At 42.4% G+C, this 15863-nt stretch overlaps 1 protein-coding gene across 1 annotated transcript in view; it reads left to right on the forward strand.

Annotated features, from left to right (window-relative positions):
- Positions 1 to 6299: 6299 nt before the first annotated feature.
- HDAC2 (histone deacetylase 2) overlaps positions 6300 to 15863 on the forward strand; it is a 32557-nt gene continuing 22993 nt past the window's right edge. Inside the window, exon 1 of the mRNA XM_061132022.1 lies at positions 6300 to 6564. Coding sequence (XP_060988005.1) covers positions 6513 to 6564 — 52 coding nt within the window. The 5' untranslated portion in view covers positions 6300 to 6512. The remainder of the gene's footprint in view (positions 6565 to 15863) is intronic.

A 15863-nucleotide genomic window follows, 5' to 3' on the forward strand; every position in this document is an offset into this window, starting at 1 on the left:
GAAAGACATGGAGCTCACCTCCTCCCACAAATACATCAAAATTCTGTGGAATAATTCTCACATAATACCTACTGGATGTGTGCCATATGCTCAGTTGTGTCCAACCCTTTGTGACTCTGTCCATGAAATTTTCCAGGCCGGTATACTGGAGCAGTTTGCCATCTCTTTCTCCAGGGCATCTTTCCTGACCCAGAAATCAAGCTATGGCTCTTGTGTCTCCTGCACTGCAAGTGAATTCTTTACCCACTGAGCTATTGGGGAAGTCTCCTGGACTGCAATGAGATCAAACCAGTCAATCCTAAAGGAAATCAACCCTGAATATTCACTGGAAGAACTGATACTGAAGCTGAAGCTCCAATACTTTGGCCACCTGATCTGAAGAGCAGACACTTTCTCTTTAGAAAAGACCCTGATGCAGGGAAAGATTGAAGGCCAAAGGAGAAGGGGGTGGCAGAGGATGAGACGGTTAGAGAGCATCACTGACTAAATGGACATGAATTTGAGCAAACTCTAGAAGATAGGGAAGGACAGAGGAGCCTTGTGGGCTACAGTCCACGTGGTCACAAAGAGTCAGAGACTGAACAACAGCAATACCTACTAAATTCTGGCAAATCTCATACAACCAAAATCACTGGGTTGAGAGATCCAACCCAATGCAAGAAAGATCATTAGATCATTACATAACCAGGAAGGATGAAAGGGAAAAAAAAAAACAATCAGGATGGGCCTGCACCCCTGGAAGGGAGCTATGAAAGATGCAAGGTTCTCTCACCCTGAAACCCCCGTCACCAGACTGAAAAGGAGCCTCAGAGGCTTAGAGGAGAGCACTGCAGCTAGACTGTAGCAGGCAAAACAGACAGACACCAGCACACAGGGTCCTGGCCACTTCCTACACTCCTCAGCCCAAGAGCACGTCTGCTAGTGTCCATGGGAGCTGGATGCTAAAACTCAGGCTTCAGTGGACAGACCCAGGAAAAGACTGGGGTTGGCTGTGTGGAGACAGACTGAAGGGGCTGGAGCGTGGTCCAAGCTGCAACTGGGGGATGTAAGCAGGACCCAGCCCAGGTCTGCTGTAGGAGCCCCATTAATTGGAAGAATTAATATTGAAAAAATGGCCATACTACCCAAAGCAATCTACAGATTTAATGAGATCTCTATCAACTTACCAATGACATTTTTCACAGAGCTGGAAAAAAAACCCTAAAATTTATATGGAACCATTTAAAAAATACAAAAACAAATAAACAGAATTGCCAAAGCAATCCTGAAGAAAAAGAATAAAGCTGGAGGAATAACCTTCCCAAACTTCAGACATACTACAAAGCTACAGTATCAAAACAGTATGGTATTGGCACAAAAACAGACATATGTTATCAATGGAACAGAATAGAGAGCCCAAAATAAACCCACACACCTGTGGTCAAGTAATCTCCAACAAAGGTGGCAAGAATATACACAACAGAGAAAAGACTCTCTTCAGCAAGTGGTGTTGGGAAAGCTGGACAGCCACACATAAATTAATGAAGTTAGAACACTTCCTCAAACCACACACAAAAGTAAACTCAAAATGGCTTAAAGATTTAAATATAAGACATAACAATATAAAACTCCTAGAAGAGTACACAGGCAAAATATTCTCTGATATGAACTGTAGCAATATTTTCTTAGGTCAGTCTCCCAAGGTAATAGAAATAAAAGCAAAAATAAACAAATGGGACCTAATTAAACTTATATGCTTTTGTGCAGCAAAGGAAATGAAGTGAAAAGACAACACACAGACTGGGAGAAAATATTTGCAAAGGCTGCAACCAACAAGGGCTTAATTTCCAAGATATACAAACAGCTTATACAACTCAATAACAAAAAATAGGCAGAAGACCTAAATAAACATTTCTCTGAAGACATACAGATGGCCAATAGGCACATGGAAAGATGCTCAACATTGTTAACTACTACAGAATTGCAAATGAAAACTAAAATGAGGTATCACCTCACACTGGTCAGAATGGCCATCATTAAAAAGTCTACAAATAACAAATGCTGGAGAGAGTGTGGAGAAAGCAGAATCCTCCCACACTGTTGGTGGGAATGTAAATTGGTGCAGCCACTGTGGAAAACAGTATGAATTCCTTAAAAAAACTAAAAATAGACTTGCCATATGATTCAGCAAGCCCACTCCTGGGCATATATCTGGAAATACCATAATTTGAAAAGATACATGTACCCCAATATTCATTGCAGCAATATTTACAATAGCCAAGACATGGAAGCAACCTAAATGCCCATCAGCAGATGAATGGATAAAGAGATGTGCTACATACACACACACACACACCACACAATGGAGTATTTCTGAGACATAAGAAAGTGAAATAATGCTACTTGCAGCAACATGGATGAATGTAGAGATGATCATACTAAGTGAAATAAACTGAAAGAGGACAAATACTATATATATCACTTATATGTGGAATCTAAAATATGATACCAATGAACTTATTTACAAAACAGAAACAGATTCACAGACATAGAATACAAACTTACAGTTACTAAAGGGGAAAGAAGATGGGACAGGGATAAATTGGGAGTTTGGAATTAGCAGATACAAATTACTATATATAAAATAGATAAACAACAAAGTCCTACTGTATGGCACAGGGAACTATATTTAATATCTTAAACAGCCTAAATGAAAAGGAAAATTAAAAAGTATACATATATAAGCTTTAAAAGTATATACATATATACGTGTATACACTTTGCTGTACACCAGAAACTAACACATTGTAAATCAACTATACATCAATTAAAAATTAAAAATAGATAAAGTTATTAAAAAATAGTTAATATAACAAGTTCCTAGGCCAATCAAAATGTGTAAATATATGTCTAGGCTCTTTTCACATGTTCAAAGGTAGGTTCCATGGATGCCAACGATAATAATTATTACTAGTATTATGACAATAATCCTAATACTCCCTCGTATTCACATAGTTCTTCATTGTTTAAAAACTATTCTGGGGACTTACCTAGGGGTCCAGTGATTAAGAATCTGCCTTGTGTGCAGGGCAAGTGCAGGGGACACAGGTTCAATCTCTGGTCGGGAAATGAAGATCCCACATGCCATGGAGCAACTAAGCCCAAACACCATGACTACTGAGCCTGAGCACCATGACTACTGAGCCCAAGCACCACAACTACTGAGTCTGTGTGTTACAACTAAGACCCAAGGCAGCCAAATAAACAAATATTTTTTTAAAAATCTATTCTGTATTAATTTTCTTATTTGAGGTACTCTATATTCATATGAGGAATTACCCTCCAAGTAATACTGCCCCATTTTACAGATGAGGCAATTTAGACAATCGAATGACTTATGCATACAGATATACTTACCTGCAAGCCAAACATAGTCTCTCCTCTCATGACACTGTTCTAATGAGAAGTTCAGAGAAGTTGTAGACAACTGCAATATGGTGCGTGTTGAGCTAAAAGGGTACAAGTCACAACCACCAAGTGAGGGGCAGAAAAAACAGACTGGAGGTTTGGGAAGAAGTCAAGTCAAGGAAGTCTTCCAGAAGTAAACAAAGTCTCATTTCAGTTTCTACTCTCCTGGCTCTGAGAATATTCAGTTCAGTTCAGTTCAGTTGCTCAGTCGTGTCAGACTGTTTGCGACCCCATGAATCGCAGCACGCCAGGCCTCCCTGTCCATCACCAACCCCCGGAGATTATTCAAACTCATGTTCATCGAGTCGGCAATGCCAGCCAGCCATCTCATCCTCTGTCATCCCCTTCTCCTCCTGCCCCCAATCCCTCCCAGCATCAGGGTCTTTTCCGATGAGTCAACTCTTCGCATGAGGTGGCCAAAGTACTGGAGTTTCAGCTTCAGCATCAGTCCTTCCAATGAACACCCAGGACTGATCTCCTTTAGGATGGACTGGTTGGATCTCCTTGCAGTCTAAGGGACTCTCAAGAGTCTTCTCCAACACCACAGTGCAAAAGCATCAATTTTTCGGTGCTCAGCTTTCTTCACAGTCCAACTCTAACATCCATACATGACCACTGGAAAAACCATAGCCTTGACTAGATGGACCTTTGTTGGCAAAGTAATGTCTTTGCTTTTTAATATGTTGTCTAGGTTGGTCATAACTTTCCTTCCAAAGAGTAAGCGTCTTTTAATTTCATGGCTGCAATCAACATCTGCAGTGATTTTGGAGCCCAAAAAAATAAAGTCAGCCACTGTTTCCACCGTTTCCCCATCTATTTCCTATGAAGTGATGGGACCAGATGCCATGATCTTAGTTTTCTGAATGTTGAGCTTTAAACCAACTTTTTCACTCTCCTCTTTCACTTTCATCAAGAGGCTTTTTAGTTCCTCTTCACTTTCTGCCATAGGGTGGTGTCATCTGCATATCTGAGGTTATTGATATTTCTCCTGGCAATCTTGAGTCCAGCTTATGCTTCTTCCAGCCCAGCGTTTCTCATGATGTACTCTGCACATAAGTTAAATATTAGTTTGTACTAAATTAACTTATTTTGTTTTCAGAATATACCAAACTGATTTGGGGCTTGATACCATAAAAGCTGTAAAATAGTATCGTGTAATTTTTAACCTCTAAAGTCAAAGTTTCTCACTCTGATTCTTGTACCAACTGTTTCCCTTACCTGGGTGCTTGCTAAAAACATGGACTTAGGTAGAGGGGGATTGAGGCTACCTTGGATTTATTTTTTCTAAATTTCTTGGGGGTGAGGTCCAGGAAAATTGCTGCTTTAAGTATGAACTACCTGGAGATTTTGAAGTCAAATATTTAATAGCAAAATAAAAAGGATAATTTTGGTACTGGTTCCCAATGATTCCTGCTTCATTAAGGACTTTTTTTGTTTGTTTTTGATAGCGATGGGAGAGAATGTGTATTTGGGGAAACCTACAAATGGTAAATGGGCTTCCCAGATGGCTCAATGGTAAAGAATTCGCCTGCCAATGTAGGAGACCAGAGTTCCAACCCTGGATCAGGAAGATTCTCCTTGAAAAGGAAATGGCAACCTGCTCCAATCTTCTTGCCCAGAAAATCCCATGGACAGAGGAGCTGGGGGGCGGGGAGGACAGTCCACGGGATTGGAAATAGTCAGACAGGGCTGAGTGACCGAGTCTGCACCTATAAACGGTTAATGGTTTATAGGGAATATGAGTTTTGGGAATAAGAATTTTACCTATGAACTGTCAGCATCCCCCACCCCAACCCCAGTCACCTACAAGGTGGGTGGCTTAGAGTAGGTAAAGGCTCCATGTTTGATGACTTGTTGAATACAGGGGCAAAAGGTATTTATAACTTCCCAAAGTTCTTAAAGTCCTTTCTCTGAACTTTATGCTGCAATCCTCCAGTGCCCAGCCAGCAGAAGCAGTCATAAGGGAGTAGCTAGGATGTGTGGACTTTGGAGAAAGGCTGAAATCAAACCCCAGACCATCAACCTTGGAGAGAACCAAGTGCGTTTCTCTCCATTTATAAAGAAGAACTAGAAACAATACTTACACCACAGCTTACTCCCAGTTGTTGGGAGTCTCAATCGAGTTAACACATATCTATTATAGACACCAATGAAATACATCATAAATGCAAATACTTAGAACCCTAACATATAAATGCATGCCATAACTGCCTGTTTAAAGCCAGGTAGTACTCTTTGCTCTTTAAAGTCTGCAATAGGTCCCCTTAACAGGGGGGACCTCCTCCGAGCGATTATCAGCAGAAAATGAAAAAAATAAATGAAATGTACGACGACCCAGTACAGGGATCGCGGGTTGCAGCTGGGCGGGTTCGAGAAGGTCGAAGGGGTGGGATAGTGGTCGCTCTGCGCCCGGCTCGGAGCACGTGGTCCGGCCCGGCGAGAGCTTCGCGACAGAGGGGGAGGGGAGCGGCGTGGGACTTCGCGGAGGGGGTCCAGGCGGCCCGGGCTACGGTTGGGAAGGCGCCGACCGCGCAGGCTCAGGATAGGCGCAACCACTGCGCGAAGATCCGAAGGGGGGAGCGTACACCCGGCTCCACGCTCCCTTTACCTACCTAATCGCTCCGTAAAGCGAAAGCCTGCTCTTTTTTAAAACAAATCCTTTTACGACCGTGTTGGGTAGCCGTCCTGTGCAAGTTGCTCACCATAAGAAAGCCTCTTTTCCCAAACTGAGGAAGCCTCTTGCCCCCTCCTCCCCCGTGGAGTTGTAGTGGACGCGCCCCACCTCCCCTCGGCCTCCGGAGGTGGTTTGGCGGCCCCCTCCCCCTCCCCAGTGTCGCGAGTTGGCGCCGCTGCCGCCCCCTGGTCCGCGCTCTCGGCCCTTCGGCCGGGCGGTACCCAGCCCTCCCGGCACCCCCCTCCTCTCCTCCCTCCGGCCTGCCCTTCCCCACGGGACTGCCACCCTCCACCTTCGCCCCAGCCCTCTTCTCTCCCCGCCGGAGCCGCGGAGGCAGCAGTAGCAGCAGCAGCAAGAGGAGGAGCCGGAGGCGGCGGTGGCCCGGGAGCCCATGGCGTACAGTCAAGGAGGCGGCAAGAAGAAAGTCTGCTACTACTATGATGGTGAGACGCCGGGCAGACGAGAGGGTGGGCGGCCCAGGGCTGTGGCGCCGGGCCCGGAGCCCCGTCGGCTCTGCGGCCGCCGTTGCGAGTGGTCGCGCCGGGTGCTGAGGGGTCAGGAGGAGGGACCAACGTTTGGCAGCATCTTAACCCATTCCCGACCCGACGCCGTCCGGCAGCCTCCGCGGGGAGCTAAGCCGACGCCCCACTGTTCCCTCCGGCCTCTCTCGCTCCGGCAATGCGGTCCGCCGCCGGCCGACCCTGACTTGGTGCTCGTGCGAAGGGGATGGTCCTCCCTCGCGCCTGTCCCGCCGCTCGTGGGAGGGAGGTTTTGGGGGTCCCCTGCTCCGGCCGCCTGCACCCGATTTCTCCCCGCGGGCCCAAACAGCTACCCCGGCCCAGACTGCAGACAAAGCCCCACGGCCCCGAGAGCTCCGCCCCTCCAGCCCCCATCCCTCCCCTCCCCGCCTCTCCCCTCCTCTGTGTCCCCGGCTGGCCCGAGCGTCTCCTTTTCTCTGCCGCCGGCCTCACCCCGGACCCCTCGACCGGGTTGGGTGCTGGAGAGTGGCCCCTGGGGGTGGGGGCCCACGTCCGCCTCGAGGCTTGTTCGCACCCCTCTTTTGCGTGGGCTCCATCCGTCTCCTTTGTTTGCCGGGTTCTCTGAGCGCCACTTTCTCAGCATTCAAATGAAAGGGCTTCACTTCCTCAATAAAAATGAGGGTTTTCGAGTTTGAGGTAGTCAGTCTTCACGGGAAATGCGACGGTGGTGGGGCAACGTGCTGTCGCTGTTGCTGCTTGTGTTGTAGATCAGCCTCAATGGGTCCTGGCTTGCCTCTCTGAGAGGCCGTTACCACCCACTTCTTTGTTGCTCTTTGTTCGATCAGGAAATACACCCTGCTTTGGAGGTGTAGGACCGATAGCTTTGGCATCTGGCTTGCGAAAACTGTTTCTAGGTGGTGGGAGTCCTGGTGTTGGAAAACTTTGAGGAGTAGGGCAGAAAGTACTAAGTAATCAGATAAGCTTGAGCTCATGGAACAGTAAATTATAAAAATCAAATAATTTCGTTTTAGAGGTTCTGACCTCATTTGCAGTTTGAGCAGTAAGTCTTTTTGAATCCCGTTTCCTGTGCTAGTCTAAATTACACTAAAAGAAGTGGTTACCTTTTTTATAGTTTGCACGAAGACGTTAACTTGGTAAATAGTTTAGTTAGGTTACTCTCCAGAGAAGAAATTCTAAAATTTAACAAAGAAGCTAGGTTCAGGGACCTGAAACGTCCATCTGATTTGTGTGAAGTAATAAAAATTTTGGAAGCTGTTTCCTACATTCAGTGTATCATAAACCATAAAATCTTAGACTGATGGAAAGGTCTTAAGAGGACTAGGTCAGAATAAATCTAGACTTTAATTTTAAAATGGCCATATCATGTCTCTTTAGTTAGCAAGCATGAATAATTTTCATGCCTGTTTATATAAAATAACCACCTGTGTCATTTGTGGAAAAATCTAAAATCTTACAGAAGAAATCTAAGTATTAAATATCAATAGCCATGTTTTTAAAGTATTCTTTGAGAAGACTGCATGTATATGTGATACAAATTGATTTGAAATTATGCCATCATGGAGGGGTGGAGATGGGAGTAGATTTTAATTTTAATGTAAATTACTGAAGTTTCTTAGAGTTAATTTTTTAAGAGTTCGTGCATATTTTGGGTCACTGGCCTTGACTTGGGTTCCATGACCAAATTGAAAAGTAAATACCCATGTGTGTAAGTTAATTTTTTAAATGATATTGTTTCTAAGGTTTAGAGATGTGTTAGCAGGGCTTGGTTGGGGTAGAGAAGAAAGGTTTTAAAAGGTTAGAGTAATTGGTGCTAAGACTCTGCCTGCAGCTGTTAGTTGCTCTTGACAGTAATAGGCTCTGATGAAGTGAGCTGCTTGAAACTTCTTGCCACCAGGCTTGAACTGCAGAACCAGAGGGTACACTCAAATAGCAGTTTATCAACAGCTGTTCTTTTCTTGGGCCCATTTACAATGAGCCTTCATTAAGGGAATGGGAGCAAGTATTGATCCCAAGGGCAGGATGCAGACTTGATAGGAAGAGTAATCTTTGTGACTTAGTCAGTACTTTATAGTGGACCATTCAGCTGCTTCATCCGATGGCCAGCAGCAGGTGTATAATTGAGTGTTTAGATGTTTCTGGTTAGGTTATCTGTCTTTTGTCTATGGCTGTTCCTTGACTAATTTTTAGAATGGAATATGTAATTGCTTACATTGGGAATATGCTTTGGGTTCTTTTTGTGGGGGTGGGCTAATAAAATATTTTGCACAGGTTATTAAATTGAATAGGTATCATGCTAATTCTTGGTAGGTGATAGTATGTTAAGCTGTGCATAGTTAATTCCAAAAGCTTAGATTTCATCACCAGAAAAACCCTATTTTGTCAGCTTATAAAGATAGTGATAGTAGTTTTGTTTTTTTCTTTTTTTAATTGTGAGGAAAGAGTTTGTGTGTCAGAGAACTGAGTCTAAGATAGACAAACATCCAGTATTCCTTGCCAGGGGAAGTCCCGTGGACAGAGGAGCCTGGCAGGCTACAGTTCATGGGGTCCCTCGGACACCACTTGGCAACTAAACAACATCAGTGTCAAAAATAATAGTGTCAGTGTCAGTAATCTATGAAACTAGAATAGCTGTTTTTAACTTGTTGTAAAGGAAGTAGAAGTAAGAAAGATCAAGAGGGAAGCAGTGAGGTATAGCAAATTCTGTGGAACCATAGGGATCCTACCTTTAGGCTTACTGGGACCATTAGGCCTACTGTTGGTGACACAGAATGTCTAGCAAATGAAAGGGACTTGTAAAGACATACGTTCTTTTCTCTGTTCACATTACAGTCCTCAGTATCATACCGTTTAGATCACTGGAATGAGAGTTTCAAGGCATTGATGGATGAAATATCCTTAGACCTTTGAGGGAAAGTAAGAGAAGTTTGGGGCTTCCCCACTGGCTCATGGGTAAAAAATCCGCCTGCAATGCAGGAGCCGCAGGAGATGCAGGTTTGATCCCTGGGTGGGGAAGATCCCCTGGAGAAAGCAAAAGCAGCCCACTGTAGTATTCTTGCCTGGAGAACCCCATGGACAGAGGAGGCTGGCAAGCCGCAGTCCGTAGGGTCGCCAAGACTCGGACATGACTGAAGCAACCACACGCACAAGAGAAATTTTTACTTTTGCAGCTTTTGACTCACGACTCGTTTCCTAAATCTTGATCATCTAGTATATACTGCAAGATTGTTGATAATCTATAAGACGATCTAGTTATATCCCTTCTGGCTTTAAAATAATGTGATTTCTAGGAATTCCCTGGTTGTCAAGTGGTCACGGTTTTGAGCTTTCCCTGCAAGGGGCATGGGTTCAATCCCTGGTCAGGGAACTAAGATCCCACATGCCTCATGGCAAAAGAGAAAAAAATAAAATGATGTGATTTCTGTACTTTAATTAGCAAGCCAAGCTGCGTTAGGCTCTGATTAAATACATACATCAGTAATACTGTGTCAAGAAATGTTAACTGTAGTTTGTTTTAAATTAGCTTAAGGCCAATTACCTTTAGTGTCTGTTTTATTGTATATAGAATATATTAATAATAAGGTTGTATATCACAGTTTATATGATTATATGCATTGCTCTGTGTTGTATTTTTCCCTTCTCTGAGAGGGTTCATCATACTATTTGGAGAAAAGTGATTCAGAGAAAAGCACTCAACACTGCACAAAGATAGACTATGAAAGTTACCAATATCAGGTCTCCCGGTATACACCGAGTCTCCTGCAGCACATTATAAAGAATTCCGCTTGGCAGTCAACTATCGGCAGATTTCCTTAGATTTTATTTATAACAGTGATGCCAGAGCCTTTTGCTGCTGCTGCTTAGCCGCTCAGCCATGTCCGACTCTGTGCAACCGTATGGACTGCAGCCTGCCAGACTCCTCTGTTCATGGGATTCTCTAGGCAGGAGTATTGGAGTGGGTTGCCATGCCCTCCTCCAAGGGATCTTCCCCACCCAGGGATCAAACCCGGGTCTCCTGTATTGCAGGCAGATTCTTTACCGCTGAGCCACCAGGGAAGGCCAAGCCTTTTGCTAGGTAGTCTTATATCTGCATGGGTTCTTAGATATAGTATAAACATTATTATCCATAAAATAGGTAATCTTTTCTTTGGAGGCAAATCTGGATACTGAATTATAGCAGCAGTTCATAAATACCAGTGGTTTTATTGCACATCATTTATTTAAACATAGCAGAACATAAGACTGAGATTTTCTTATACTTAAATTCTCTTCCCCAAGATTTTTGTTTTCCCATTTACTTCCTTCAGCTTTCACCTTAACAGAGAAGCTTTTCCCTTTTACCTTAATCCCTGTTACTGTTTTTCTCCCTATCAATTACACCTAATTTTTGTCTTTCTTCCTGCTGTAATATAAACTTCATGAGGATAAAATCTGTTTTGCCGCTGTCTATACTTCTGCCAGCCTTGATAAAGATACAGGGCTTTTTGCATTATTGGTGAGTAAACGATAGATACCTTATACGTTTACAGCTGGAACCCTTTTATACATTCTAATTCTCACAGCCACTCAAGTTACAGACAGGCAGGGTGAGTGGCATTTTGTTTATTTTCTCCATGAAAATAGGTTTGTGTATCTGACTCAGCTTACCATCTATCCTTTTCTACATAGTCTAGTTTTAATGTCCAAGGAGAGAGCAACACCTGGTACCTAAAAAGATTTTTCTTTTTTCCTTTGGTGACACAAATGTGGAACTATTGCCACTGCTGGTGTAAAAAAAGAAAAGGTTTCTCTGCTACCAAAAAAAGTATTAGTAATTATTTCTTTCCCTTAACAAAAACTTTAAATGCTTGTGTTGACAAATCCTTAAAGAAACTGTTGCAATTGGGGAGAAAGGTTAATTATCTCTTTGGAAATGATAATAGCATTGAAAGGTGGATGAGATCAGATTTAAAGTTCAGGTGTTGGGCTGATGTCAATTTTGAGTTCAGACATATTAAATGGAGTTAAAGTCCTTAGTCTGTGTTGTGTAGACAAAAGATTGAAATCCTAAGAAGAAAATATAAGACTATGTTAGAAATAGATACTGGAGAGGGTGTGGAAAAAAGGGAACCCTCCTACACTGTTGATTGAAATGTAAATTGATACAGCCACTATGGAGAACAGTATTGAGGTTTTCCTTAAAAATCTAAAAATGGAGCTACCGTATGATCCAGCAACCCCACTCCTAGGCATATATCTCAAGAAGATTCCCTAGAGGAGGAAATGGCACCCCACTCCAGTATTCTTGCCAGGAGAATCCCATGGACAGAGGAGCCTGGCAGGCTATAGTCAATAGGGTCACAAAAAGTCAGACATGATTGAGCAGAGAGGCATATATCTGGAGAAAACTAACTTGAAAAGATACATGTACCCCAGTGTTTATTGCAGCACTGTTTACTGTCGTCAAGACATGGAAGTAGCCTAACTGTCCACCAACAAAGGAGTGGTTAAAGAAGATGTGCGCGCGCACGCGCACACACACACACACCCACACACACACAGTAATAATGGAATATTACTCAATCATAAAAAGAATGAAATAATGCCATTTGCAGCAACATGGATGGACTTAGAGATAATCATACTAAGTGAAAGGTAAGTCAGAGAAAGACAAATGTGATACCGTTTGTATGTGGAACCTAAAAAGATAATATAAATGAATTTATGTACAAAACAGATTCAGACTTAGGAAACAAATTTATGGCTACCAGAAGGGAAAGGTGGGAGGGAGGGATAAATTAGGAGTTTGTGATTAACATATACAAACTATTGTATATAAAATAGATAATCTGTGTAGTACTATATGGCACAGGGAACTCTGCTCAATATCCTGTAGTAACCTATATGGGAAAAGAGTGTGAAAAAGGATATATGTATAAGTATACTTGAATCACTTTTCCGTACACTTGAAACTAACACGACATTGTAAATCAACTATACTCCAATATAAATATTTTTAATTAAAAATGTTTTTAAGAAGGAAAAGTAGGACAGTGTTAGATAGTAAGTGAGGGGACCTTGGTAGGGTAAATTTAGACAAGGGAAGCCCCTGAAGACATAGAATGGGCCAGCCTCCTTAAAAGAGTTTTCTTTCATAAGACACTGCAGACTTCAAAGGCCGCATAGTTAGGAAAGACCTGGTGCAGTTAACAGAGAGGCAGCTGAGGGGAAGACATGAGGAAACTACAGGGTTAGGCCAGGTAGTAAAGGGCCGGACCACCCAAGACTTTGTGGTTAGAGATGTGGACTTTATTCAGGAAGCAGAAAACCACTGAAGTTTTCTTAAGTGTCTGGAAAGTGGAGAAAGGGTGGGAAAGAGTGATAGAATGTAAGACTGAAAGTAAGAATTGAGTATATATATTGGTCCACATACAAGGTAATGAATGCAACTGATAGACATGCACATTTTTAAGAGAGATTTTAGGAGTAAAACTGATAGAATCTGTTGATTGGGTTGGAAATGGAGTTGGGACTTGGTGATCACTAAATAAAAGATGGCTCCTAAATTGCTGAATTTTGAGCAGGTAGGTGCCTTATTCCTGAGAGAAGAGGGTTTAGAGCAGCACTGTTGATTCACTTACTTACTCAAGCACCCGCCTGGCACACAGTAGGCTGTTGATGTGTTGGATGAATGAGTGAACTTAAGAGACTTGATAAATCAAGGTTGGTGTAGGAGTGGCTGTGGGGTTGTATGAAATCCAGGAAAGGGGTATCATGGAAACCAAGACTGAGTATTTCAAGAAGTAGCCCGTGTGTTAAAGTCATCAGTGGTCTATCTAGTCTGTGGAAGACAAAAATAGTTTTTTCTTGAATCATGTTTTAGTCAACTTTTCTCTGGGCATAAAGGTTAATTTCATAGTCTTGAAATCCAAAATTATCCAAAAAGTGAAAAAAAAGTCTTACAACTCATTTGCAATCAAAAGCTTAACTTGAATTAATATTTGCCATCTTTTTTATCATCCACTTATTTTGAATATTTACACATTTGCTGCAGAAATATTAATGTTTGCTTACAGAATATGGCCCAGACTTAAGGTTGTCACATAATATATGGCAGATACATCATATTACATTTATAAAATCAAGTATATCTAGTCTGGAGAACTTTAAAGAAAAGAGATTGTAGACCTTAGTAGAAGTGAAGTGAAGTCGCTCAGTTGTGTCCGACTCTTTGTGACCCCATGAACCTGTAGCTGACCAGGCTCCTCGGTCCATGGGATTTTCCAGGCGTGAATACTGGAGTGGGTTGCAGTTTCCTTCTCCAGGGGATCTTCCGACCCAGGGATCGAACCCGGGTCAACCGCATTGTAGGCAGACGCTTTACCATCTGAGCTACCAGGGAAGCCCTATTCTGGGAGCTTCTTGAAAAGTGAGCAGTTTTGAAAATTTTGCAGGTAATATCTAAATCTTTTTGGTAATTACTTCACATTGACAAAGTTTGTTGTATTCAAGGAACCACTTCAAGCTAATTTTTCTGAATACTTATTTCACTGGTAAAGCAAAATGAAAATCAGGGTAACATTTTAAATGCCCAAATTACATTGCGTCCTTGCTCAGTTGTGTCTGACTCTTTGTGACCACATGGTCTGTAACCTGCCAGGCTCGTCTTTCCGTGGAATTTTTCAGACAAAAATATTGGGATCGGTTGCCATTTCCTAGTCTAGGAGATCGTCCCGACTCAGGGATTGAACACATGTTTCCTGCGTTGCTACTGCACCACCTGGGAAGCCCCCAAATTATGTGATCGACCATTTAAATTAGGTGAATGAAATCCATAGGTTTTTGCAACTAAGGAAAGCTATTTTATCTTTATGGAAAAGTGGATGTCTGCGAAGCAGCCATGTAGAGAATTTTGTGATAGGGGATTAAGCAGTTCTTCTAGCACTCCCTTACATTTTGGAAGAATTCTTCATAAACCAAACAGCAGTTGTCTGTAGCTTGGCTGCCTTTGTGGACCTGTGTCATTTACGTAGGATACATATTCTTGGTAGAACTGGGCCCCCAAAGTATAGCCAAGAAACTTGCTGAAAGCTGTGTGTATTCATATAAAATTTGAGGACCCTGTTGGTAGATAGGTAGTTTTTTTTATGTTCATTTTCTTTAAATGTTTGTATTCCATTTTATGTCCTTTTCTTGTCAGCCTTCCCCCACCATTTCTTTCCAGTAACTGTAAATGCCATTACTTTCCCAGTAGCTACTACTTAAGAAGATTGGCAGAGTTGCTCTGCCCAAGTTTGAATCTAGCTCTTCTACTTGCTAGCCATGTGACTTTCACAATATCACCTGACTTGTTTACATCTCTCCATCTTCACTTTAATAAAATAGGAACAGTAGTAATATTAATAATACCTACATCATAGGGTTGCTGAAAAGATTAACAGATAATGCACATGAAGTGCTTAGAACAGTGCCTTCTCAGATGCTCTGAATAAATGCTAATTGCTGCTAACATCTTTTTTTTCAAGCACTCTTGCTGAGAAATTGCAGCTATACTTTCCTTCTGTAGATTATTGTTGTCTTTCTCATTATTCAGTTTAGTTCAGTCGCTCAGTCATGTCCGACTCTTTGCGACCCCATGGACTGCAGCATATCAGGCCTCCCTGTTCACCACCAACTCCCGGAGTTTACTCAGACTCATGTCCGTTGAGTCGGTGATGCCATCCGACCATCTCATCCTTGTCGTCCCCTTCTCCCGCCTTCAATCTTTTCCAGCATCAGGGTCTTTTCAAATGAGTCAGTTCTTCGCATCAGGTGGCCCAAGTGTTGGAGTTTCAGCTTCAACATCAGTCCTTCCAATGAATATTCGGGACTGATTTTCTATTGGATGGACTGGTTAGATCTCCTTGCAGTCCAAGGGACTCTCAAGAGTCTTTTCCAACACTGCAGTTCAAAAGCATCAATTCTTTGGCACTCAGCTTTCTTTATAGTCCAGCTCTCACATCCATATATGACTATTAGAAAAACCATAGCTTTGACGCGACAGACCTTTGTTGGCAAAGTAATGTCTCTGCTTTTTAATATGCTGTCTAGATTGGTCATAACTTTTCTTCCAAGGAGCAAGCATCTTTTAATTATTAGATTAGTTGATAGCTTTTTATTGAATTCTCAGTATGTACATAACTTGAGTATTTGATATTAAGATATTAGAGACATTTCATCTTGATAATTTTTACACAGAGAAGATGGAAGTTATGTGAAGACTGTGT

This window comes from Dama dama, chromosome 28 (genome assembly GCF_033118175.1).
Source record: "Dama dama isolate Ldn47 chromosome 28, ASM3311817v1, whole genome shotgun sequence".
Lineage (NCBI taxonomy): Eukaryota > Metazoa > Chordata > Mammalia > Artiodactyla > Cervidae > Dama > Dama dama.